The sequence below is a fragment of the Diadema antillarum genome, unplaced genomic scaffold (assembly GCF_040938485.1).
Source record: "Diadema antillarum isolate AM-2024a unplaced genomic scaffold, OU_Dant_1.0 scf00000093, whole genome shotgun sequence".
Lineage (NCBI taxonomy): Eukaryota > Metazoa > Echinodermata > Echinoidea > Diadematoida > Diadematidae > Diadema > Diadema antillarum.
The window spans coordinates 3602270-3628443 of record NW_027270982.1 but is presented as its reverse complement, the minus strand read 5'-3'; the positions used below and the strand labels follow the sequence as shown (position 1 = coordinate 3628443).

At 37.1% G+C, this 26174-nt stretch overlaps 1 protein-coding gene across 1 annotated transcript in view; it reads left to right on the top strand.

Annotated features, from left to right (window-relative positions):
• The window catches only part of LOC139718344 (dynein axonemal heavy chain 3-like), a 128112-nt gene extending 107590 nt beyond the window's left edge, over window positions 1-20522 (top strand). The window contains exons 71-83 of the mRNA XM_071629822.1: window positions 309-486; window positions 6321-6397; window positions 6905-7198; window positions 8085-8222; window positions 8976-9236; window positions 10051-10143; window positions 15217-15315; window positions 16769-16951; window positions 17406-17498; window positions 18449-18622; window positions 19075-19185; window positions 19872-19932; window positions 20377-20522. Coding sequence (XP_071485923.1) covers window positions 309-486; window positions 6321-6397; window positions 6905-7198; window positions 8085-8222; window positions 8976-9236; window positions 10051-10143; window positions 15217-15315; window positions 16769-16951; window positions 17406-17498; window positions 18449-18622; window positions 19075-19185; window positions 19872-19932; window positions 20377-20522 — 1908 coding nt within the window. The remainder of the gene's footprint in view (window positions 1-308; window positions 487-6320; window positions 6398-6904; window positions 7199-8084; window positions 8223-8975; window positions 9237-10050; window positions 10144-15216; window positions 15316-16768; window positions 16952-17405; window positions 17499-18448; window positions 18623-19074; window positions 19186-19871; window positions 19933-20376) is intronic.
• Window positions 20523-26174: the final 5652 nt, after the last annotated feature.

Genomic DNA, 26174 nt, shown 5'->3' with positions numbered 1-26174 from the left:
TCCTGCTATTCACCTCTGTAACTCTGAGCCTATCAATTTTAAAGGTGAACTTCAGACATCAATGCATTTCATCATATGTTTGTTTGTTTGTTGTTGTTTTTTTGTCAACAGTGCACTAGCAGAAATATTGACAGATGAAACTTATGATTATGCACTCATAAGAATAAAAGTATAATCATACTCATACTATTTTATCACAATCGTGGCCAAATATATGTGAAGACATCTCATTTAAACAGAAAGATGTGGTTCAGCATTATAACTTGACCTATTTTGTGCTGTGGTACATCTCATGAAATTTCATGCAGATTGTTCCAGCCGTCCAGAACTTCATCATTAAGGCCATGGGTCAGGCGTACATTGAGCCGCCGACCTTTGACCTTGCCAAGAGCTATGGAGACTCCTCGTATTTCACCCCCCTCATCTTCGTACTGTCGCCGGGGGCCGACCCCATGAATGTCCTCATGAAGTTTGCTGTGGAAAAAGGTAAGGCCTTCCTTAACCACGGAATAGGTAGTATCTGCTTTCAAGGTTAATATACTTGGTTGAGTGTACAATAGCCAAGAAAGAAATACTGATAACACCTTAGAAGACAGTTTACTAACTGGATTAGGAGGGATATTTATTGGGATCAATAAAAGAATAATGATTGATATTAAATTTTACATTCATACTGGTAGCATGACATTCATACAATTGTACATTACCTTTGTTATACAGCATAGTGTTTCTAGTAAAAATGGTGCTCTTAATTTTTTTTTTTGATACACAGAAATATGTTTTTGAAGCACATTGCTTTTGTACTGGTGCCAGAAATTAAGCAGTTAATCGTATGGTAATTGTATTGTCACAATTTAAAGTTAATTTTCAAAGTTTTCATGCCCAGCACACACCACGATGTGTTTGTGAAATTTTGTGTATGATGTGTGAAACTAATGCACACACACTTTGCAGTGCTGAAAATTTACGTGGTAAGGTCACTTCAATTTATTTTGTTGTGAAATGCACTCTGTGTGTTTTTGCTAGAAATGTTACAGAGTACACATTCTTTGAGTACTGTGTTTTAAGCAAGAATTTTCAGAAAGTTTTGTCACTAGTTGAAACAGGAACATGCTATCACTCATTAATTGTGTGTATTCACTATCAGCTCTGAAGCACAGGGTCGTAAACACTTTTAAAACTGTGAATTTAACGCCTTTTTATTTCTCCTCTGAAGATAACATGGTGTATATGAATAGCTGTAACATGTTTGAACATGCATTAAAATGATCTTCAACATGTCAAGCTAGCATACAGTGTATCTCCATACAGTGGCAATTGCAACCAAGACATTATGTTTAAGAATCTGTGGGGAAGACTCAGATATTGCTTTCCATAATCAATTTTAATCAAGTATGCTTGGAAAAAAAAGTGCTTGTATGGCATGGGAGGAATATGGTAGGATGCTTTGAACCTCACTTAACCAAGTTAAGCATGATACTGTATTTTTGCTGAAAGTGCGGGTGCTATTACCCTTACTGCACTTTGCACAAATAACATCCCATGAAAACACAACTAGATGGGTGCACGGACTAACAGTAGACAATCTGTTAACCAGTTACTGAAGATAACATGTGAATTGTGTATGAGGGTGATGTCGCTGGAGGATTACACATTGCATGGTTGTTGTAGAAGTAGAATCCCCCGCTAACGAGTGTAAACCCCACCCCCTTTTTGTGCATTTACTTGTCCTTTACTGATGTAGCTGGTGCATGTGTGGGATAATTGTCTTGTGAATCCTTCCCAGCATGCCTAAATTACCCTTGAAGTATCTTTGGCATGAATTCCCTGTTGCTGAGCGCACTAATCATATTCTTATTCCAGTCTTGTGAAGGATTCTTTGGTCAGATTTATTAGGGGAGCTGTATTGTGATGAGTGCACACCACTTCTGGTTGCACATGGACAAAAACTTTTTCTCTCTATAAAAGTGAGCAGTTAGGTAAACCTACCATTTGTGTGTAAATTAGAAATTCATCTGTCAAAAAAAAAAAAAAAATGATAGGGGTGTACACATACATAGATTCACAATCACCATGCATGATCTATGTCCTATATGTGCACATGTGACACAAGATGAGCTGTGCAACAGATCTTAAAGTGGCGAGACGGGATTGTCTGTGTCAATGTTATGCTGGCAGTTTGTCTTGATAAATCCGACTGAAATGGAGATTTGTCAGCTATCATACACGAGGTTGGAAGTGCTATGCCAGTTTGTATGTGTGAGAGAGAGGCAGGTTAAGCATGTCACATGACTTGAATTCATGTCATGTGATTCCTCTGCTACCATGTACAATTTCTGTCTTCCCCAAATAAATGCATGTATTCATGAAATGAAAATGATAACAGGTTTTCTCAAGCCACCGAAGCAAGAGACGCTGACCCTCAAGTCTGGTCTGAGCCAGTCGCCGACCACTGCCGGGGTGGGCAGCGCAAGGAGCGCAGCCGAGAGGAGGCCAAAACTATTAACAAGAGACTCCACAGTCTTGCTGGAGGAGATGTGTGCAGGTGATGGTAGTGGTGGTGATGGGCGTGGTGGTAGTGGTGATGCAGACAAGGAGGAGATTGGCTCCACCCGCACGCTTCCTAGCACAGCACAGCAGCCCACCGGCAGTAGTGATAGCGGCTCACTATCGCCTAGCCCCACCCAGCCAACGTTCAATGTCAGCACTAACCCCCTTTGGGTCCGGGTGGAGTCGGACAGCTCCCCCGGACCGGTAGGCATGCATGAGGACTCCCAGTTTGAGCTTGTTGCTGAAGACTTAGTAGACATCTACCCTACTGCACGCGCTCTTTCTGTCATTCCGGAGGCAGAGAGCTCTGCCGAGACGGACCGAGAACCCACTCCCGACACCCAATATAATGCTCCCAATCCCATGCTTGCATCCTCATGCCCCATTCACCCTCTGGCTGCCCCACCCAAAGCTGCCTCTCCTATCTCTCCATCTCCATCTCCCTCTCTGTCTCCACATGAGAATGAGAATGGTCCTGGGGAGCCACGCCCCAAAACCTCCACTGAGGAGAATCCAGACGACCCCCCGCAGCAAATTCCCCAGACTGATGGGGAGGCTCCATCGACGCCCCTTGACCCCGTTGAGGCGGCTGGTCTGGAATACCTTGGAGATGCTAGTCGCCATCGTCGCAGGTCAACTGTCTACCGCCCTCCTGTGACCAGATCCCTCAGCAGTATGTCCCGCAAAACCCTAGAGAGAGTGAAAACTCTTGAATTGATGCCTCTTTTTTTCCTTTCGTTCATCTGTTTATTTCTTTCAAATATATTCATATATACCATCATCTTCTTTTGCAGATATTATACCCTTCTTTTCCCTCTGTTCCCTCTGTTGCAGTTTATTCCATCCATTCTATTTTTTTTCTGTTTGTCCCTGAATTGTATCACATATTAAGTGTACTTCTGATTATCATTCTAAGAGTTTATTGCTGGATTTTAATTGTCAAATACTTAAGATTGATCTTCATCCTTTCAATCTTTTTTTAATTGTACTAATGGAGTTTTGTTTTCAACCGGTTTAAGCAGGGGTCGATTCGTAGAGATATTTGATCATGATGCAGCATTTAGATATAGACAGCTGGGTTGTCATGTTTATAACATGCCAAAAAAGTGCAGATATTGTGCTCATTACTGCAGATCATCAACTAATCCTGAGTTTGAACTTTAAAACCATGAACCATACAGTAATAAAACAATATTCTCATAATCATATTCCAGCTTTTTTCGTGTGTTTTTTTTTATTCCTTAAATGCTATTTTGTTTGTGTCACTCTGAATGCCAATTGACAATTGGTACCAAATCAAATTTAAGCTCTCATTGTTTATACACGTGAAAAAGCAGGTTTTAACAGATTTTTAATTTGTCCAAAAATCCATGAATCCCCAAATAGAGAAACTGTATTCGTTTGTGAATTATGCCAGTATGTCAGAGTAACAAAGGATCAGTAAAGATTATTTATGCAGTGTAGTATATAGGTTAGTATCTTTTGAAGCCCAGTTTAGTGCAATAACACCTGTATGCCAAAAAGGAAGAAGGAAAAAAAAAAAAACATCAACCCAAAAACAAACAAACCAACCAAGAAGAAGCTCTACAGTTTTGGAAGTGATGACATGGCAGAACATAGGGTCTTCTGTCTAATTATTATTATTATTATTTTTTTTTTTACTTTTTAGCTCACTTTCACTTGCATCCAAACATGATGAAAGCATTGTTTTGCATTAACAAAAGGAAAGCACTATTTTTCTTCTAGCTGTCTTGCCAAAGCTGCAATGGGGGCTTCAGACGCAGATGCATCCTCTACTTTTTAAAGTTCTTCATTTAAAAGTCATATTTATATGGTCAAACAATGTTCATACGCTCTACTGCATCATATGGAAAAATAAATCTATCTATCAGAAAAATTATGAAAATGAGAGTTTACTGCATTCATTCAAGCAGGTCTTCAATTTGATTTTTGATCGTTCTGTATTTTGTATCTTGAAATGACCTGTACATCTCAATTTTGTTTTTCTAGAAAACATGTATTTCTTTCCCAGCACCTTGCATTCTCCTCTTCAGGTCATATATTATGATTGCATGTGCATGGCATGTTGGGAATGTGCTAACCAATGATTCATTCCTAATGTTATATTTCATTTTAGTAAGACCTTTATTTTCCCCCAGTTACGCATAACCATAACAAATATCTGGTTATAACACTCTGCACATTCATGAAAACAAACCACAAAATCAGTCGCGTTTGTATGATTTTGGAATACATGCAAGTTTAAATTGAAAAAAAAAAGTGCTAAAGAAAATTGTTTTGACTTTGATATCAGTCTTGCATTCTTAATTTTGATCTTTTGATGTGATTAATATTTTTCTCCCTCAAAAGTACAAGTAGATTTAAAAAAATGGGAGAAAAAATTGAAACATTTCATACATATTTTACACAGATATGACCTATATGACTGATTTTGTGGATAATAGCTATCAGTTCACTAATTTATGATATTGCATGAAGTGTTTTTTTTTTTCAATTAATGTACTGTTGGTGTGATGTGTTCAACTTACCACTAATGGCATGCTTCACATAATGCACCTGTGTATGATTATCTATATGATTGTGTTCTAATGACTGTTGTGCTAAGAAATGATTTATCAATTTAGATGTTATTCATTGGAGTGGTGATTCATAACAAATATATTGCACTAAAATCATTATATAATGCACATGTATTTAAAAAAAAAATTGTATTTATTGATTTAAGCTTATGGTTTAAGTGCTTACTGAATTTCTAACCTGGGTTATGTTTCAAAGTTAGCATTTTTGATGACTACATTCATATCTTTCTCTTTTTTTTTTCATGTGTTCTCATTTTTATTTATTTTTTGTTTTTGTTTGATGCAGCAAAGGGATCTCAATGTTAATTTACCCTCCTTTGCAGTCTACCATTTCAAAATCTGATTTGGAACAAACCAGAACCAGTTATTACATGAATACAGGCAATATTTCTAGACATGATTTCCTCTGATTCATTGACAAGAGCCTTGAGACATGCTATAGATATGAGATTTGCTGGCTGCCGAATATTAAAAGATGGAATTTAATGAAAAGAAAAGAAAAGAAAAGAAAAGAAAAGAGTGTTTTGAAGAAGAAACAATGAAGACAAATTCACCACCAAAATTCTGGTTAGATCGTCATTGTAGCTGGTATTGTAGCTGGTGAGATATGATGCGGTGTCCTCTTTTCTTGTTTTTAGTTTGGAGGGGTAGAAGAATGGAATGAGGAATATTGAAATATGTATTTTATATATTTGTTATTGTGAATTTCATTTAATTTTTTTTCAGTGCTTTAGCAATCATATCCATGATGAAAATAACACTTAAATTAAAAAGAAAAAGAATAGGTGCCGCATGCATTCCATTCATTAAGACTGCAGGTCACATAAATGCATGGGCAAAGCAAGCATTTCAAACTGATTCATGCATAGATATAATTATGTATAGACGTGCAACAGCATATATGATTTTATATATAACTCTCTCTTTATGATTCAACTCGATCATATTAACGCTGCATAACCAAAGAAATGCCTATCACACGCAAAGAAAGAGTTAATGCAAATACATGCAACAAAGTAATATGTGATATAAACTCTTATGTTATTATTCAACTTGATCTAATAAAATCTTAGTTTTTTGTTCACATATCATATGTAAACACACTATGAAATATGCATTGTGGGAAAGAGTATTTCAATTCACCCTTCACTACACACTCTTCTATTGTAGGCATGGGTGGTCCTGGACTCCAGACTGTGTCTCTTGGACAGGGACAGGGACCAATTGCATCCAAGCTGATTGATGACGTGAGATTTGTTCAATTTCTTTCAACTTTAAACAAACAAACACATTTTCTGGAGAAATTCATCATCAAGAATGCTTTTTTTGTGAATAGATGAGCAAGTTTATATTGAAGATGCTCCAGGATGCTTAGAAGGGAACATTGGTTGTATAACACATAATTGCCATCTGGTTGCCAGTATATGCCAACTTTTTTCAATTTTGATGTTTCCTTTCTGTCTTTCATGTCTGTCTGTCTGTTTATCTGTCTTTGTCACTGTCAGTATATTTGTATCTATCAATCTACAAAAGTGATAACCAGGCGCCTTATTTACTGGTCACTCTGGAGAATGGGGCATCAGCAGTCCTCATGAACTGCCGTTTTACCCTCCTGTCCTTGCGTATGCACAGATTTGTTAGTCTTCCATCTGTTCATGTCAGTCTTGACTTTCCAAATGTATGTTTTATGTTTTCAATCAGTGCTCCGAGTTTGATTTTCTGTTGTTGTTGTTGTTGTGTGCTGCCCTCTCTAGGCGGTTGAGAATGGAACGTGGGTAGTCTTACAGAACTGCCACCTGGCTCTCTCCTGGTTGCCCACCCTGGAGAAGATCTGCGAGGAGCTCATCACCGATGCCGAGCGGACACGCCCGTCCTTCCGCCTCTGGCTGACCAGTTACCCCACACCCACTTTCCCCGTCTCCATCCTGCAGAATGGTATCAAGATGACCAACGAGCCCCCCAAGGGCCTCCGCGCCAATCTGCTTCGCTCCTACCTCAACGACCCCATCTCGGATCCTGACTTCTTCAACGGCTGCACCAAGCCTGATGTAAGTTCCCTTCTAGCTGTTCTCATACATCATAATATGAAAGAATCGAGTTCTCAGGAACTGATTATACCACATCCAGACAACTTCCTCTGAACAATTACATCCTGAATGAGTGCAGTTTTTAAGAGTCACTCCCAAGTTTTATTGCAACCCCAGAATATACTCCCAGGTGCTACCAAGGCTATTACTGACCAGGGCCCTGTTGCATAAAAGTTACGATCAAATGCAAGTCAAGGAAATCATACGCAACTTGATTTTCTACCGATCAGAATGGAGCATTTGGGACTTACGTTTGATCTTCTTGACTTGCGTTTGATCGTAACTTTTATGCAACGGGGCCCAGGACAAATATCTTCAGGATCTCACAGAGGGTACTGATCCGTAGAAATGATGGTTTATAGGGATTATTGTCCAGGAATAGTCACCATAAGACATGACCATATGACCAGAACATGTGTCTCTGTCATGTGCCTTGGTACACCTGCTTTTCTTCTCTCAGTGTCTATTGCTGCCATTGAAATAATGATTGAATCCACAAACATAATGTATTGCATCCATCTATAGGGTTTAAATAGAAATATTCAATGCTGTTAATCTTAGTGTAGTAGAGTTCATGCAAAACAATTCAGAATTCATCTATTACCTTGATTCTGATTTCATGTCACAGTTATACGGAGGTAGATTAGTTGATGGTATAGATCAGTATGAGAATTTCTCTTGCCATTTACATAGTCAAAAATTTTCCTCTCGCTCTGTGGTGTGAATGAGTTCCACATTGCCCATACTTAAGAAGAGAACTTGTGATGTGCTTTCCATGTTCATGATAAAGTAGAATGTGATTTTTTTTGATAGTCAATTTGTGGATGTTTGTCTGATTTCTGTGTAGCTGTGGAGGAAACTGCTTTTCAGTCTGTGCTTCTTCCACGCCTTGGTCCAAGAGAGACGCCAGTTTGGACCCCTCGGATGGAACACGCCCTACGAGTTCAATGAGTCGGACCTCAGGATCAGCGTCAGACAGCAGCAGGTAACATACTTTCATTTTCACTCTCTCTACCTTTCCTCTGTGTTTGCTCCACATTTCTAGTTTGCCAATGCACTCCAAATGCTTCCATAATGTAGGTAGTAAGGATACCAGTTACTTTCATCCCAATTAGAGATGATTCCATACATTCTATAGAGAAATTAATGAACTGAAATGGATGGACACAAGCTTGTCACATTTCATGAATTATTCATATATTTGTGTTATGCATACAAGGTGTCTCTTTAGCGTGACATATAGCCAACAACCTGGCTATATTTGCATTTCACATCAGGCGGTAATGACTTATGAAAGAAGCGGAAAAGTATCGATATGTACAGTCACCATAGCAAATTGTATGCTTTCACAACATGCTAGAGTAATAATTCTACGTTGGTATGATGATGGTTAAGAGATGACATGAAAGAAGACATCTATGAGTTGACCATACTGAATATGAAAAGAGCTTAACCTTAAACATCATACTTTATGGATGTGATGAGATACATTTATATTGAGGTTCCTATGGCAACACCTCCTTTACTTTGTTTGTAATCTGGAACCATCCCAGCATGTATCTCCAAAGCAGAATGTAGCAATGGTAAGTAATGCCTGTAGCTAAAGACCTACATACTGTAGTACTGATTCCTGGACAGGGATGCACAATCAAAGTAGGAATGACATTTAAAGTTGCATCTTCCACTGTTGAAAGAAGCATTTGTGTTACCATGGAACCGCCCCATCCTCTTTCCCCAGATGTTCCTGAATGACTATGATGTGATCCCCCTGGAGGCCCTGACATACCTGACGGGGGAGTGTAACTACGGTGGCAGGGTGACGGACTACCACGACCGCTGCCTTCTCAACAGTCTCCTGGCCATCTTCTACAATGAGGAGATCATTGCTGAGGAGGGCTACAGCTTCTCCGAGAGCGGCAACTACCGCTGTCCTCCCTCCGGCCCCCACGAGAGCTATACAGAGTACATCAAGAGCCTCCCACTCATACCCCACCCAGAGGTATGTATGTATTTAATTTGACACCCCACATCATTATGCCGCTCCAAATAGTTAAGATCTCAGCCATCACCAACTCATCATCGTGACTTTGATAATGTCACTCTACATTCTGGGCCCCATTTCATAAAAAGTTGATATGATAGCAAGTCTGTGCTGGAATGGCAATTGTCATGATAATAGCAAGAATCCTGCTTCATGACTGGCTGTTGCTATGGGAAGTTGCCATTCCAGCATGATGTGCTATCCTAACATCTTTTATGAAATTGGGTCCTTGACAGCCATTGCTGGGGGATTGTCATCCAGAGTTTGGGGAAAGATGTTTCATTTTTTGAAAGAGAGTCTCTAACTTTCAAACTTTACTGTTGCACCTTAATAAAATAAAAATGGGTGAGTTAAGCAGCCTCTGTGGGGACTGCAACATATTTTGATGTTGCACTTTTTCAATACTTCTGTCATTTTGAGCACTGGTTGGAGCATGGTATTTTGGATACCATAGCAAGTAAACAAATTAACTTTATTGGGTGTTTTATTTCTCTGCAAAATCTGCTGTTTCTACTACTCAATTGAAGATTTTTCAACCTTATGATGTGTTGTTGAAGACAGGAACTCTACAAAATTGCGAATGGAGTTTACCAATAATCAAATATCATGTTTGAAGCGTTTGAAGATTTTCTTTCAGTAACATGATATTATTGGTTCCCATATAATTTCAATGCCCTCCAAAGCCTTGTAAATGATTAATATATCATTATTTAGTAGTAGAAAAGGTAGAGAACCAATAAAGAGGCAATTGTTTTCTCCCTCCTTCATCCAGGTATTTGGTCTCCATGAGAATGCTGACATCACCAAGGACCAGAAGGAGACACAGCAGCTGTTTGATGGCATCTTACTCACCCTGCCACGTCAGGTAAGCCATCCTCTCAGTGCGCTAACACGCCTCCAACCTCCTTGTATTACCCATAATGCATTGCTGACTGAGTGTTATTGATTCGATGAATTTCTGCCACCTGAATTGAATACAGTCATTGTAAAGATGAGGCATTTTCTATTATTCCAACATGCTTCTGAAATATCCACTGTCTTTATTCAATTTTGAATTAACTACAAATATATTTAATCACTTCTTTATTTGGGTCAAGTAATGAAATGCTAATTCCTTATTTCCCATGTTCGTGTCAGTGTCATAATGTGATGTTCATGATGAATATCGGACTGAATATGGTGAATGAAGTACATTGTAATATTGCCATGAATATGGTGGTTGAAGTGAAATTTCAGCTATGAAAGTTGTTGAAATCTTACTGTTTGGCAAGCAATGGAATTGAAATGATATTAACTTGAGTAGCTAATATTTCAATCAGATCCATGAGATTGAAGCAGCTGAAATATCCAGGAAAGTTTTTGGCCTTATTTTACTTTTTTCAGCTGCAGTTTTAGCCCAAAATGTGTGGTTTTTGACCCTCTAAATAATACTGTCGAAATGATCATACTGTGTTATCTGAAGAAAAAGTAGTACATCTTCTGTTTCTTGCCATTTTCAATTTGCAATCATGAAAAGAAAAATAAACAATAGCAAAATACTCAGGCATGTTCATGCACTCCTCATATCATAAACATACTGTTAAATAGGAATTGGACACATCTTTGAAGACAAAAGCTTGCATCATGGGCTGTTGTCTTGTACTTTCGGATAATGATGTAGCAGTACATGCATTTGTTGTCTTTTTTAAAATTCTAACATGGAAATTTTTGTTACTTGGAAAAATGCTGTCAGAGGTGTTAATTCCAAACAAATATTTTTCTGTTTGCTTTGCTTCATATTATATATGACTTCAGTCGGGAGAGGTATATCTCTACAATTTACTGATTTTCTCTCACTTTACTGACTGAGAATGCTGCAACCTTCAACTACACTTACTGCCTGCTTATTGCACCCTTTAATTCTTAACTCCTTTCCAAGAATGGTGGCTTATTTGAAATTAAGTACTAAATTATATGATGTAAAAGAATGTGAGATGCATATTTCACATTCAACATCTTTTTACCAGTTTTCATCTGTCAAAATCTCTCGACGTAAAAATATATGCCAGACATGAACCCATATTTTTTAAACCTCAAATAAGCTACCAGAATTGTAACATTTTAGCATGATGATTTGTTTGCAGTGATTTGGTAATTTAATTTTGCTTTGTAACATAACAGAAGAAAAAAGGTTTTATTTCTAGTGTGCTTTATTCCTTGCACAGTTTTTTACTATCTGCCAGATGATGCAATTCTGCACCTTGTATGAAACCCTCTGCTTTTAATAGAAAAAAAATGATCGTACTGCATATGAAAATAGCTTGATACACAATCTTAGTAGGAAAGAAAATGAGTTATCATGTGCACCATTTCAACAGTAGTATGCTGCCTTTCCACATATGATCCGTTGAATAAAAAGTCAGAATATTCCAGAATATTTCATGGTAATTTGTATATGTCTGTCATGCAAATTAGGATGCAGCAAATTAGAAGAAATAACAAAGCATCCAAAATCAGTTATGTGTCCTCCAAATATTCATTCATTGCAAAATCGCACAGTTAATAGTGAAAGAGTAAATTCAAGCACGACAAAATAGGTGGCATTAGGAATGGTTCATCAAATGATTATGCAATAAACCAGCTGGAAAAAGAAATGAGTTAAATATTGCTGAAGTTCTTTAAGTAGCAAGACTACAAGGCCTATATGTGCTTTTATACATGTACATAGATCAGATCAAGTATTGTTGTTGAATTACGCAAAGTGCTTGTGTAAAAGTGTAGAAAAATGGAACAGAAGTGCCTTATGTTGACATTTCAGTTTTATAAACTGAAAAACCAGTGACATACAATGTATTCGTAGTGATCGATAAAAATTATTTGTGTCATCTCATACATGCCAGGTGACACATGCTTTTCCATTATGCACTAGCTTTGAGTGTTGATGACCATAGGCCTACCTATTGACATTATTTTTGGTGTTGTTAAGTTTCTGCTTATGGGCTGAGTGAAAAATCCTTGACACAATTTTTGATAATGTATCTAAAATTTTAAAACAAAGTGCAGTCTTAAGCAAACACCAATAATGAATTTGATGCATGGGAAAAAAATCACTCTATTACAATGTTACACACAATGTGATGTTTCGATATAAATCATTGCGTATGTAACCTTTGTGATGTTAGATATGCCAGCATGAGCTAGTATTAAAGTGTTGTTAGAAACATCAATGCAAGAAGTCTTGCTCATAATACAGGTTCCTATTCAGCGAATGGGAAAGCAGCAATCCAAAAAAAGAGTGAGTTACACCATGTACGGTCATGTAATTCCATGTCTTGACGATGGGACATCTATCCGATGTTTGTCATCTTTATCTCATCTTTCATCATACATGTATATGACCAGTATATTTTAGCTAAGCTGTTTTCATGCCATACCCAGTTATAAAGCATCATTCAGTATATTTCAGAAATATGCATTATATATATACACACACACATATTCCTCCCTTTCCATAGTCTGCATGTACTTGTCTTTAGTAGCACATTCTACGTAATCTTAAAAAGTTCTACCTTTTCTAACCACACTAAATATATTATACAAATATACTTGGCCTTGAGAGTTTCTTGTTAAAACTATGGGCAGAGGTGACTCCAAACTAGTACTATTCACTGAGGGGCGCAGCCCCGAAGTGAATAGTACTAGTTTGGAGTCACCGAGGCCCATAGTTTTAACATGAAACTCGAAGCTAGGCAAAGTATATTTGTTTTATATTTTGGATCAAAAATTTGAATAAAAAGTGAAAATCATTATAGGCTTAGCCTAACCCCGGGACGCTCCGTGTACACAGTTACACTGCAACACTGCGTGTTGGGGTTGGTCGCAGTTAGGCTTAGCCGCACTGCGGCGGCAGCGCAGCGCCTGCAATACGCAACAGTGCGAGGCATGTATGCAAGCGCTCGTATGGCCGCTGCAAACCTGAACACTAGAATTCGGGACCGGACGTGGACGGACCACGTACACTTGATTGTAAAGAAGGGTGATTGTGACATCATTTTGCAAATAGTATATACTATTTGCAAAATGTCGTCATAAAAGTGACGTCATTTTGCAAATAGTACTTCATGGAGTGTCAAACACACCAACACTCTAAAATAGTTCAAAATACCTATAATCACTTGAAGCTCTTTTAACCAATCAATGGAAGACAAATTTTTGATCCAAAATATAATAAGCACTATATTTGATATCAATATTTGTCTTATGAATAGCACATATAACATTTGAATTGGCTCCTTAGCACAGAACTTTTGTCATACGGATCTGCAGTGTACATGATGGATTGATTCATATTTTGAGACTTCACAGATTCTAAACATTTTATAATCAGAGTAAAGAGCATCAGAACTTTTATTCTAAATTCCCTTACTTTTTATTCAAAAGCGTAGCACTCTTGTGGAATAGAAACATAGAAAATAGTGACTGATATCTGTGCTTGACCGCAAAGCATCCCAATATAACAGATTTACAGCAAAGAAGAGATTTGATTGCTTGAGACAATACTCGCATATACAATATATGCACACATGTAAACTGCATGTTGATGCTATGAAGATCAAAAGGACTGGATTACTGAGTCGACAGTCATTTGAAACACAGACCTGAATCCTTGGCTACTGTCAATTAATCGCTTTTAGAGTGTTGAGATATCAAACAGTGACTGTGCAGGTGCCATACATTTTTTTTCTTCATTTTTTTTTGTTTTGACATGAATATCTCATTCCGATCTACAATGCATGTGTCAGAAATTTTAACTGATTAGTATGCATGTATAATTGATTAGATTAGATTAGATTAGATTAGATTAGTTTAGTTTAGATTAGAAATTAGACATATGTGATCTGCATTGTACATGGTGTGTAGTGCATGTAGTACATTATACATGTAGTAACCTCACAATAATGTATTGTGTTCACCACTGTATTATATAGAAGTGTAGACCATTGATTTGTGTCTGCTACCAAAGATAATTGTTGTATTGAATGTGTGATGGTTGACAATGGAGCCATCGTTGAGTCATGTTCACATCAACAAAGTTTCGTCAGCTTCAAAATGTACAGCATGTATGCAGTAAGGTGTTATTTCATCACATTTTGCTAACAGTGTAAATTACATATAAGTGACTTACATTATAGATTGACTGTATTGCATCATCTGTGTAGTTTCATGCTATTCCATGCCCAGGATGTGGGTGAGATATTGTCCTTAATGTCATAAATGCTCACATATTATGTGTTTGCTTAATAGTCGTATGTATACAATATTCATGTACACTTGTATGTCACATTTTTGTGTCATCTTAAACATGTTAAAAGGTGTATGGCATAAATCTAGCTACTTTGATGCAACATTCTTCTTTTTTTTTGTTGTATGATTTATTTATAGTTTCCCTTGCACAGTTTTTCAGGCAGTCCATAAATGTTATTCCTGTGATACTACCCTGATCATACTCTTGCTTTTGAGGCATGGTAATTTCCCACAGTCCACTTCCTTTAAGAAAGGAAATAAAAATTGAATATCACTAAAAAGGATATGATTTAGCTTGACCTTTTGCATGGAAGGTAGCCATTTTTTTATAGTCTTCAAGGAAAAGTTCTCTTAGCTGTTATACATAATGGTACAGAGGCATTCTTACGCAGGTATGTGGAAAGGTAAGTCGGTACTTCAGTCATGTTTACTTGTCGTTCATACTTTGCCCATCAAAAAGAAAGACAGTAGCAGTCATTGATCACCAGTAAAAATTGTTCAAATTGAACTTATAAAAATCCTTCAATATCTCACACTCCAGTATTCTATGCTTTAATGAACTCAAATATGAAATCACTGCAGTGTTACATTATGCCATTGCCCTCAGAAATCTGTACAGGAATCAGATTTCACTAAAATGTCTTTGTATCTTCAGGCTGCGGGAGGAGGTAAATCTTCCCAGCAAGTAATCGAGGACCTCGCCTCGGACATCCTGTCCAAGATTCCACCAAATTACAACCTGGAAGAGGTGCAGGTAGGTTGTTGGGTTTTCATCTTTCTCGTCACAACTCAAACATGTCACAGTTCAAGTGTCATACTATTAAAGGTCCTGTTTACCTTTGGGAACAGTGGTTTTAAAAATTGTTCAAGATATATGACATTCAATGCATATGTGTAGGTCTGTTGTACCACAAAATATCTTATCATACAAAATTTCACGATAAAGCCGACAATATATGGAGATATCTGTATTTTTCTCATTAAACCGTAACTGTAGACGGTTTAGTCTGGAAGCATTTTTATTATAACTATTGTTCACATTTTGTATATTTAACAATACTTAACATCAATTTTACCGATTCAATTTTTTACTGTGGTTGTTTCTATCCGTAACTCACATTTTAGAACTATTTTAAAGCACTAATGCTGGGTTTTTGTTTCATCTGCAAATGGTAAATTATGCCTTTAAAGGTAGGGAATCCCATTTGCACGCCTTAAATGAAGAGTTGTATAAATACAGTAGTATGTGGAAGAGAGTATCATATTACAAACTCCCATAAAGTATTGAAAGTGGAAGGTAACATTTTGTACATTTTTTTTACCGTTAGATTTTGAATTGAATTGTTTTCGGGGCTCACCATAAATTCTAGTACATTACTAGGCTACCTTTGCAGACCCATGATACTGCATGTGTGTCCATCATGTATATTTTGTGAAGAAAGTTCATCAACACTTACTAACATTTCTATATACATTCTTGCCACGCACTCTATATGTTATTACATCAGCTCTTTTACATTTAGATTTGTGTTTATAGATCACAAATACAGAAGAATGCAACAAAAAGGCGTAAGTGTGGCTGACACACAGAACTACTGAGAAGTTGAGTTTTGTGCATTATTCAAATTTTAGATAACTGTTGACTTCCAAATTTCTAAGCAGTGGCCTAAGCAAGTCCCCTGAGGTTCATATTTAATGTTTTGCTGCATTTTGGGAGGTCTGTAAAAGGTATCCCCTACCTTTAAACCTTCAATTGTTCCAGTTTTCATGTTTCTTGTCTCAACTCAAGCATGTTGTAACTACCAGGTAACCTTCAGTTGCAAAATATTGTAGGCCAGTGAAAATGAATACACTCTCTCAATGTGATACATTCTTTTCCCTTCTTTTTGTTTCTCATGTCCTCTTTGTTGAGAGCATGATTGATGTGCAAATTTAAGGTGACAGCAATAGCCAACTATAATTCTGATACTATCTTTTCTGCATAGGAAGTCCAAAAATGCCCTTTGAGAAGTAAAATGGGTAACAGATAGTTGTTACGTCAGTGAATTTTTCTTACTGCGGTAGAATACAGTCTGCAGTAGAAAGATGGATACATCCCGACTGGATTTTATATAGATGTGATTTCCTTGTTTTCTAGAATAAATGTCTCCCTCATGTGACATTTTTCTGCCAATGAACATTTTTCTTCTTGTCACACATGTACACAGGCCAAGTACCCTGTGAGCTACGAGGAATCCATGAACACAGTGCTGGTGCAGGAGCTCATCCGATTCAACCGCCTGATCGAGGTGGTCCGGGTCAGTCTGCAGGACATCCGCAAGGCCATGAAGGGTCTGGTTGTCATGTCGGCCGAGCTGGAGGACGTCTTCGACAGCATGATGGTCGGCAAGGTGAGGACAAGGAGATGCAGTTGTAGCCATAGCGATGGGTCAACTCCAACTGTTAATTGACAGTTGCTGTCAGAATGTATGCAACATTTGATGAAGTGATGATTAAGTTATGTGGTTTGATAAGAGTAACAGCAATTTGGATGTGGGCACTTTAGACATTAACAGAACATATTCACACAGTATGTGACTCTTAGCGAGCACTGTGGTGCAGTGGTTGAAGGTTTCTGAGCTTGTTAACACGATATCCAGGGCTCAAATCCTCTCACATGCATGAATGCTCAGACAAGATGTATATGAATTCACCAGGTCTCCCTTGACCAAGGTGTCTATTTGGGTCCCTGGGAATGTTTTGACACTAATACAAGGGCAGGGCTGGTGACAGTGCTCTCACAGAAGCAGCTGTCCTGAGTAGATTTAGTGGTATTTTTTACTCATTATTGGTTTTTATTTCTAGGTTCCCGGAATGTGGGCAGCCAAGTCGTACCCATCCCTGAAACCTCTTGGTAGCTACATCACCGACCTCCTGGCCAGACTCCAGTTCTTCAAGGTGAGATTATTTCAGATAAGGTCTCAGTTTGTTTGAGATATTACATGTTTAGAGAAAATTTTGTGCCTTCTGATTGACAGTGATCATCTTTGGCTGGAAATTTTAATTGTATGTTTTGTTATGATCAGCTACTTTTCATTTAGAATGTGTGTGTCTGGACTTTTTACATTGGGTGTGTATTAGATGACTTCTATTTGACAAGCCTATCTTGTCATATATGATATGAATCAACAAAGTGAGAGCTACCACTTACCAGTATCACAGTCATATTATGATTGCAAGGCATCCATTCATTCAATGTGACCCTGAATGTTATGCATGTTTAGTTTTGCTCACATTGCTGTCATAGGAATTAAAGTTTTCCATTTGAATCGATCTTCCCATCAAGCACGTATTCATATTCGCTGTGGGCCTTGTGGGAAAAGCGCATTTGAATAATAGTAATAGTAATAGTAATAGTAATAGTAATAGTAATAGTAATAGTAATAGTAATAGTAATAGTAATAGTAATAGTAATAGTAATAGTAATAGTAATAGTAATAGTAATAGTAATAGTAATAGTAATAGTAGTAGTAGTAGTAGTAGTAGTAATAATAATAATAATAATAATGATAATAATAGTAATGATAATGATAATGATATTAATAATGATAATAATAATAATAATAATAATAATAACAATAGTAATGAATACGTTTTATCCCATTGAGGACTATCAGAGTTTGCTATAACACTCATTTTCCACAGACTCCTGCCCAAGTATATGTGGGACTAGTCTTTCAACAGTTTAATAGCAAGTCCCCTTTAATATTGCCACACAACAAAGGTTACTTAACTCATTTTTAAGGCTTTCATAATATTTGAAGAGAAATGATGGTTATGATACTGCACACGTGAAAAGAGATGCTGATTTTAATGCATATTAAACATGCTTTTTTTTTAAATTTCAGGAGTGGATCAGAGATGGAGTGCCAACGGTTTTCTGGTTGTCAGGGTTCTACTTCACTCACTCCTTCCTGACGGGAACCATGCAGAACTTTGCCCGCCGCTACAAGATCCCCATCGACCAGCTGGTCCTAGACTTTGAAGTCATGAAGAAGGAGACCAACATGGCGTCCAAGCCGGTGGGTAGAGATCAATTCTTGATGTCGCCAGTAATATTCCAGAACTCTTCATTTCCCACTGTTTGTTTGTTTATGATGTTGGTAACTGTGATGATTGGCTGACACTGTTTGGAAAAGGTTGATTTGGTGTATGAGCTGATTAGGACAGTAGATGACATTCATCACACCAAGCCTTCCGATAGCACAAATTTGCTGTGGGCAAACTTTCATAATTTATACATGTGGGTCCATTAATTTTTGCCAGGATTATTGATTTTTTTTTTTGAAAAATTCATGCACAGTTATTCTGTAGTTTAGAAATGAAGACATTTTTTCAATTTTTGTAAACCTTAAATAAGTATGTTTGTGTATGTGCATTAAAATACTGACACATATGTACCTGCCAACACCCATATGTGCATTGGCTTGTACATCCATGATGTTTCACACATGTCTCAATTTGCTGGTTCCAGAGTGATGGTGTGTATGTGAAGGGCCTGTTCATCGAAGGAGCAAGATGGGATCGGCCAACTCACCTCCTGGCTGAATCACTGCCCAAGATTCTCTATGATACGTTGCCAGTTGTATCCTTTCTGGAAAATATTCTGTGTGGATGGCTTTAGTTATTTGTGACACATGCAGAGGATTGCACATGGATTTTCTGTGATGCTGGTTTATTCATTGCGAAGTCTGTGAAGGTAGTCAATGGTACACGTAATTACCATATTAGAATGATTGCCAATTATGGGCAGAAAGAGATTTTTAAAGAAAAATTTCTTTATCACCTTGCTATAGAAGATATAGCGTGAGCAGTGATGTATTTGACACTAAATACATGTTGTATGTCATCATTCATTGGGACACAGATGCACCAAACAAAAATGAGAAGAGTTGTCATGTACATTGTACAAATTACCATTTGTAGTCCCAAAATGAATGATGATGTAAGAAAAGATTACTGTGATATTGATAGTGATAGAAGTGATGGTCATGACTCTTAAAAGAGCTTCTGTCTCTTCCTATACAAGTTCCATTGTTTGGAATTAGACATCAACGATGCATACTCAAATCTGTTTAACAATTAACGAATTACTATCAAATTCTGATTGTATACTCATAGTGCTTTATTTGTAAGCTGTCAGTTATGACAATACTGTAGTTAAGCTGGGTTGTCAATAAAGTTTGCTTTGTCCTCAGATATCCAAACTGACTTATGTTATGCCACAGAGATCTGACAATTTCCTTGACCATCATTACCTCTGACCATCAGATCTGGGTGAAGCCAACCGAGAAGTCCAACTTGCAGACCAGACAATCATATTCATGTCCAGGTAAGTATGATTTATGTACATGTATTAGCAACCTGTAGTAAAATATGCGTTATGATAACATCAAATACAGTAATCTCTGAACATGTAATAGATGATTACTATTGTTAATTACATTTTCATTTTAATACATCAGATAGTCTCTTTTTTCTAGTGTGTATAGAAATGTAATGGTGTATGTAAAGTGAACTTGTATACAATCCTTCAGAGGCTTTGTCTTTCCAGTTTCAGGAATTCAAAAGAGACACAGCATTACTTGTATCAGGTGCCAAAATGATGCGTAGTTACACTTTGCTGTCATGCAAATTAAAAAGCTGTCAAGCAGTCACCAGTGGTAATCATGCGTGTAGATTGTGTACCAATGTCTGGCAGGAATTCTTGGAAAGACTCATTCAACATGCAGAGACGCACATGAAGTGTTCTTTCTATGTTGCTTGGATTTTGCAGTGTACAAGACTAGTGTGAGGCGGGGTACTTTGTCTACCACCGGCCACTCTACCAACTTTGTCCTGGAGATGCAGTTGCCGTCGTCACGGAAACCAAACCACTGGATCAACAGGGGTGTGGCCATGCTCTGCCAACTAGACAACTGAGAACAGATGAGGGCAGCAAACTCTTCTTTCTTTTTGAGCCGAGCTGCTGAGGTAGAAGGGAACTGTGCCCAGCACTGGTCTGAGGTTATTTCAATGTTGCTGCCATCTACAGGCACACAGGGCTTATCTCTTCATCCAAGGGTGACTCCAGACAAAAATGGGTTTGTGGTCATATTCGTTAGGCTGCAATTTTAAGCCATCTATTGACTACAGAACTAAAAGAACTCCGGATCTGTGGGTGATGTAAAATCTCCCCATAGACCACTCATCTCAGTGCCAGTATTGGATACGTGGGTTGGATGACATCATCGGTATCTGAAGGCATCTGTATGACACGTTTCATACTCCCTTCATTGTGTCTGAATTATAACAGCCTGTTAAAATGTACCCTGTGGAGTCTTAATGGGTGCATAAGGAAAGTTAGCCCCCAAGAGGTGCTGTGCTTTCCTTCAACGGTCAAAAGATCAAGTTGTGTAATCCTGAAAAGCCTGATGGGATTTGGTGAGGCTAATGATATGAGGCAAGGAGTGTTCACCAATGGTGTGTGCTTCGGGTCAGTAGAGATTTTGAAATAGTAACAGATTGCATTGATGTAATGTGAAGGTGTTTTTCACTTCAGATCAACCACTTTTTCATACAACTGGGGCTAGATCTGTAGCTCTTTGCATTTAAAAAAAATATTTTCAATGCCACATTTTGATCATGAAGAGTGCATTGAAACACAGTTGTTGTTTTTTTCTTTCACTAAAGCAAATCACCTTGCTATCAATCATAAGAAAGAGGAAAGAATTCTTTAAATTGTAAAATGGTGACATGGATCCAAATCAAATGAGTGGCTGAGAGCTATCACATTGCCAGTCTATTCTTTTGCCAGAAGGCCCAGATTTTAGTGTTCACTGGGCATTAGTATACTAATGACCGGTACTAACAACTGTTTGTCTGCTCTCAGCTGCATTGCAATAGTTTGTGTGTGCGATTAAGTGAACTTGCAGCTGCACGGTGCTGGCGGCCCTGGGCATCTTGCAAAAATTGCTGCTGCAGAATTTAAATCATGTCACCAATCCATAAAACAAATAATGCACATTATTTGGTCGGGCAATTGTAAAATTATCCTACTATCCAAATATACTCTCGGATGAATAATTCTTACTAATGTCCTGTGTAATGTGTATTATTTGTATCCTTATTTACCATTCCTTGACACTACTAAGATGCCATGTATGGCAGATCAGACTACAGACTACATGTTGTAGCTGTGGATGTGAGACCTAGTCTTCTTCAGAGTAGAGCTTCAGATCAGCTAGAGTTCTTATGGAAAGTGTTCCGCCAAGGCATCAGCAGTAGACTTTATTAATTTCATGAATTTATGCTTGTCAAGGTCTAGATGTAAAATGAATTTTGTGTGAGGCACCAAGCTCTTCTTTGGCTTGATTGTGGAAGCTTTACATGTAAGCAAAGTTAAAAAAATATCAAGATGAATGAAAAGAAAAATCATGTCTTTCAGAAACTATTGCATCTTTGCGTGGAGATTGCAAGGAAATTTGCGAATGATTGAATTCTCACTTTGCCTTGTGAACTCTGGCCTCGTTGAATATTGTGTGATTATACTTTAAATCATATGAAAATTTTATGAGTCAGGAACAATGCTGGATGTAACTATTTTTCTCAGCTTCTAACTGAAGAGTATAGTATGATTAATATGAATAGATATGAATTTGACAGTGTACCCAACAAGTAGACATTCTAACAGGGCCGCCCAAAACTTTGCCTCGATAGTCATGGCAAATTAATATGTGAACAGACAGTGCATTTTGTTGTAGTGATTAGTATTGGTTGTAGAGATATAATGATTGCATCATGTCATGTGTATTTCACAGGTCTGCAATTCAGAGTGAATTGTTGAATTCTGCTTGGATCAGAGAGAGAGAAAAAAATCCTTTGTAATCAATCCTGTGAGCCAATGTAAATTTCAAACTCATCAGATTACTAAATCATGCTACTTTTGTAAATTTGACATGCCAAGATTTTTTTTTTATTCCCTTTTCTACTATTTTCATGGATTCTGCTGCATTCATTTTTCCTGGCGAAAATCATGCTTGAAAACCTGCGAATTGGCAACTCATACTCAACTTTGATAATTTTGTAGATACAAGTATAGGTTAGGTGTGTTTCGGGAAAGGAAAGTTGAATAATAATAATACTCAGCTGTATATCAATTATGATCTCATTAATGTCACAATCAGGGTTAAGTGGGTGCACTGTCAGCATGGTTGAAATTTTTTTTTGAATGTTCTCATGCCTTTAATACTCATTTGAATGTATAGATACATTGTATGTTTACAACCTGCACAAGGAAATATCTCTGTCAGATATTGGGTATATGCATTTATTACCTGCACATTGAAACAATCACCCAGTGAGCATAAATTTTGTTAGATAGAAATCAGTGTGTGCTTCAACTTATTAAATACTGATTACTGTCTTGCAGTAATGTCTTTAGGTGAACAAAGTTTTCACAGAATGATGGCACTGTGTCCTCTTGCACGATTACTTATTTTCTTTGGAAAGCGTGAGACCAGTTTGGCCTAGTATGGAATCATTCCAGTCACGCAATATGGAACTCATTTTTGTTGGACTAATTTTACCTTATGATAAATGTGTTGAGTTAGCAACCCTTTCTTCTTCAGCCTCTTGATCGATAAGAAACCATCTTTGTCGATTCTTTTTCCATTGGCATGGAAAAAAGGGGAGGTATAGTACGAATGCATTTTGATAGAGCTTTCAGTAATTTTGCACTTTCATTTGTGTGAAAGGATTTCCAAGGAAAACAGGGTTATTTTTCATATTCATGTTGCTTGTAGAATTCAAAGCATGTAACATGCAGACAATTTCATGGGGAAATTGAATTTGCATACTCTTTGGATTTGGATTGACAGCATGAGAAAGGCAGATAAATGAACTCGTATTGATTTTTAGCAGTCTAATTATTTATGAATACCTGGTAACTATTTTGAAAGTGGCCATACTTTGTAGGCTTTGCATAAAAATATCTCACACCAAATTAAATTAAGGCAATATGTTCCCTATTCTTTAATGCTAGCTTCACTTTGTGAAACTGGATAATAGATTTGCAAAAGTCTTGTAATGAGTGAGTAAGTGTATCACCACTCTTGCCAACTACATACTTAGGACTTTTGCAGAGCTCTGGCTTAAAGATGTAGACACCATGTAGTGCCAAATATATGTCAGATATATATTGTGGTTGGTTACATCTTCTCAAAAGGAGGGGGCGTGGTAGGGTAGGGAAAAAGAGTATTGATAAGTTTCTGCCACAAGTTACCTGTATTTATGTATCTGTAATTTTATGCTTTGACCACTAAATGTGCTAATCACTGTGTATAGTTTATTACACATATCTAGCATGAGCTACATTTGTTGCAATTACTGTGCTGTTTATATATTTTTGGTTATATCAACCACATTTCTGCAACATTCCTATGATCTTATATCTACTTGAAAACTTGTGTGCCATTTTTCTGTTTAATGCAGCCTTTCTTAATTACTTGAGATGTATGATTTTCAATATGATGTAAAGTTCACTATTTTGACTGTCTGTGTACATTCTTTAGCATTCCATTTTTTGCCCAGTTGTCTATACAATGTACTCGACATGCACCTCGTTGATTGAGAAAGATTTTAAGGCAATGTTCATCTGTAGTTGTACAGTGCCCAAATTATTTCTACTATTTTTTTTTTGTTATATAGTATAAATTATGAACATATAAATTTGTATGTTGTAAATACTATATCAGCAGAATGTTTGGTTGCTTTTATTTTTCCTCAATCATGCATTGTGTATATAGCTGCCTTTTATCAACTCTATGCACCATATATGCTGCTTCCATGAATTGGACAAATTTCTAACTTTTCGCAAATTTATTGATGATAGTAAGGAGAAGCATGTTTCTCCTTCAGAGTCCCATTACATGCATGAATGAAATGTGTGACGTGGATGGATAAAAAGTAATATCCACAAATTCAGTGATACTTGTGATAATTGTAATGATTGTAAGGCTTTGTTGAAAAATGTTTCTGATGCACTTTTGTTTCTCATTAGAGAAAGACTGTAATATACATATGTACATGAAATACTTTTTATGTTGAAGGAATATTTGATTCCATTCATACTCACACAGACACATGCACACACACAGACACATGCACACATACATATATAGACACTGAACACATTACACTCTATTTCATTTGTTGTGTTTTCTCAGTTTTCTTTCCCATCTTTCATTTTTCACTACGCCATTTGATGTATGTAGCTCGCTATGCAGGAAACCAAGTCCAAATATCCTCTGCACAATAAATGGGTTATATCGAGTCCGTCCTTTTTGTAAAGGTCACTGCCAGCCATTGTAAGTATCATACAAACTTCCCCCAACTATGTCACTTTGGTGTATTCTAAATTATCTTGCATTCAACAAGATTGCAAATGCAAAGTAGAAGCTACACTGTATACTCCAGTGTATATGTCAGATGTGGGTGTGATCAACACTAGAAGATATTCGTTAAATTGCAGTGTCTCTCCATCGTGTCATACTGTACTTTCTCTACATTCAGTACTCACTACTGTTCAGTGGTAGCAAAGTTTTAACTGTTTCTGCGTGTGTTTGTTTTGTGCTTATTCACAGACATTTTTGTGTAACTTTTGTTATTCTGTGACCATATGCTCGTGTGTCGTTCACCTATAATGGAATATGTTGTGTCCATGTGAATGTTACTCATTATTTCAGATATTTTTTTATGGAGTGTCTATACTGTACATTGTATATCTTCTATTTATGATTATGGTTTAAAAAAATACTCTAAATTATTTGTACAGTGTGATTATGGAATGGTACTACTACCCTGAAAAAAAAAAAACACCCTATTTTATTTGTAAATTAAAAATAGATGGCTACTACTGAATGAAAATGACCTTTGGTTGATTGTTATCTTTAATTTTGAAGTCAACAATTGTTGGGATGGTGAAAAAAAAGAAAGTGGAAAAAAGAAGGAGATATGAAGAAAGATTGAAGGAGAGAAAGAGAGAGAGAGAGAGAGAGAGAGAGAGAGAGAGAGAGAGAGAGAGGGAGAAAGACAATGAGAAAGAGATATGCACAGAGTTGGAGCTACAAATGTATATTAAGTGATTGTGCCAGCTACTGTGAAGCCCGATACTCCGAGATATCAAAGAAATGTTGCACTAATTTGACAGGAATATTCTGTCCCTACGGCCCACTGGTCTGAAACTTTGAGTTTGAATGCACCTACAAAATGACCAGCACATTTAGGGTACAACTCCAAGTGTCCAATTTTTACAACAAAGAAGCATGCACTGGATCATGCAGTACATGATTATCTATGTAGCTGCAGAGACATTCATATTTTGTGCACAAAGTAAACTTTCCGCAAACATTGTCATTAATTATACTTAAGTGTGGATAGTGGATACATGTACAACATGTACATAGAACTGCATCATCATTCACATCATGACTAAATCACAGCATACAGGAATTCCAGGACTGCATACAAGTCTGACTGCATATACAGTACATAATTTATTCACAGATATACAAGTGGATATACAATCTTATTACA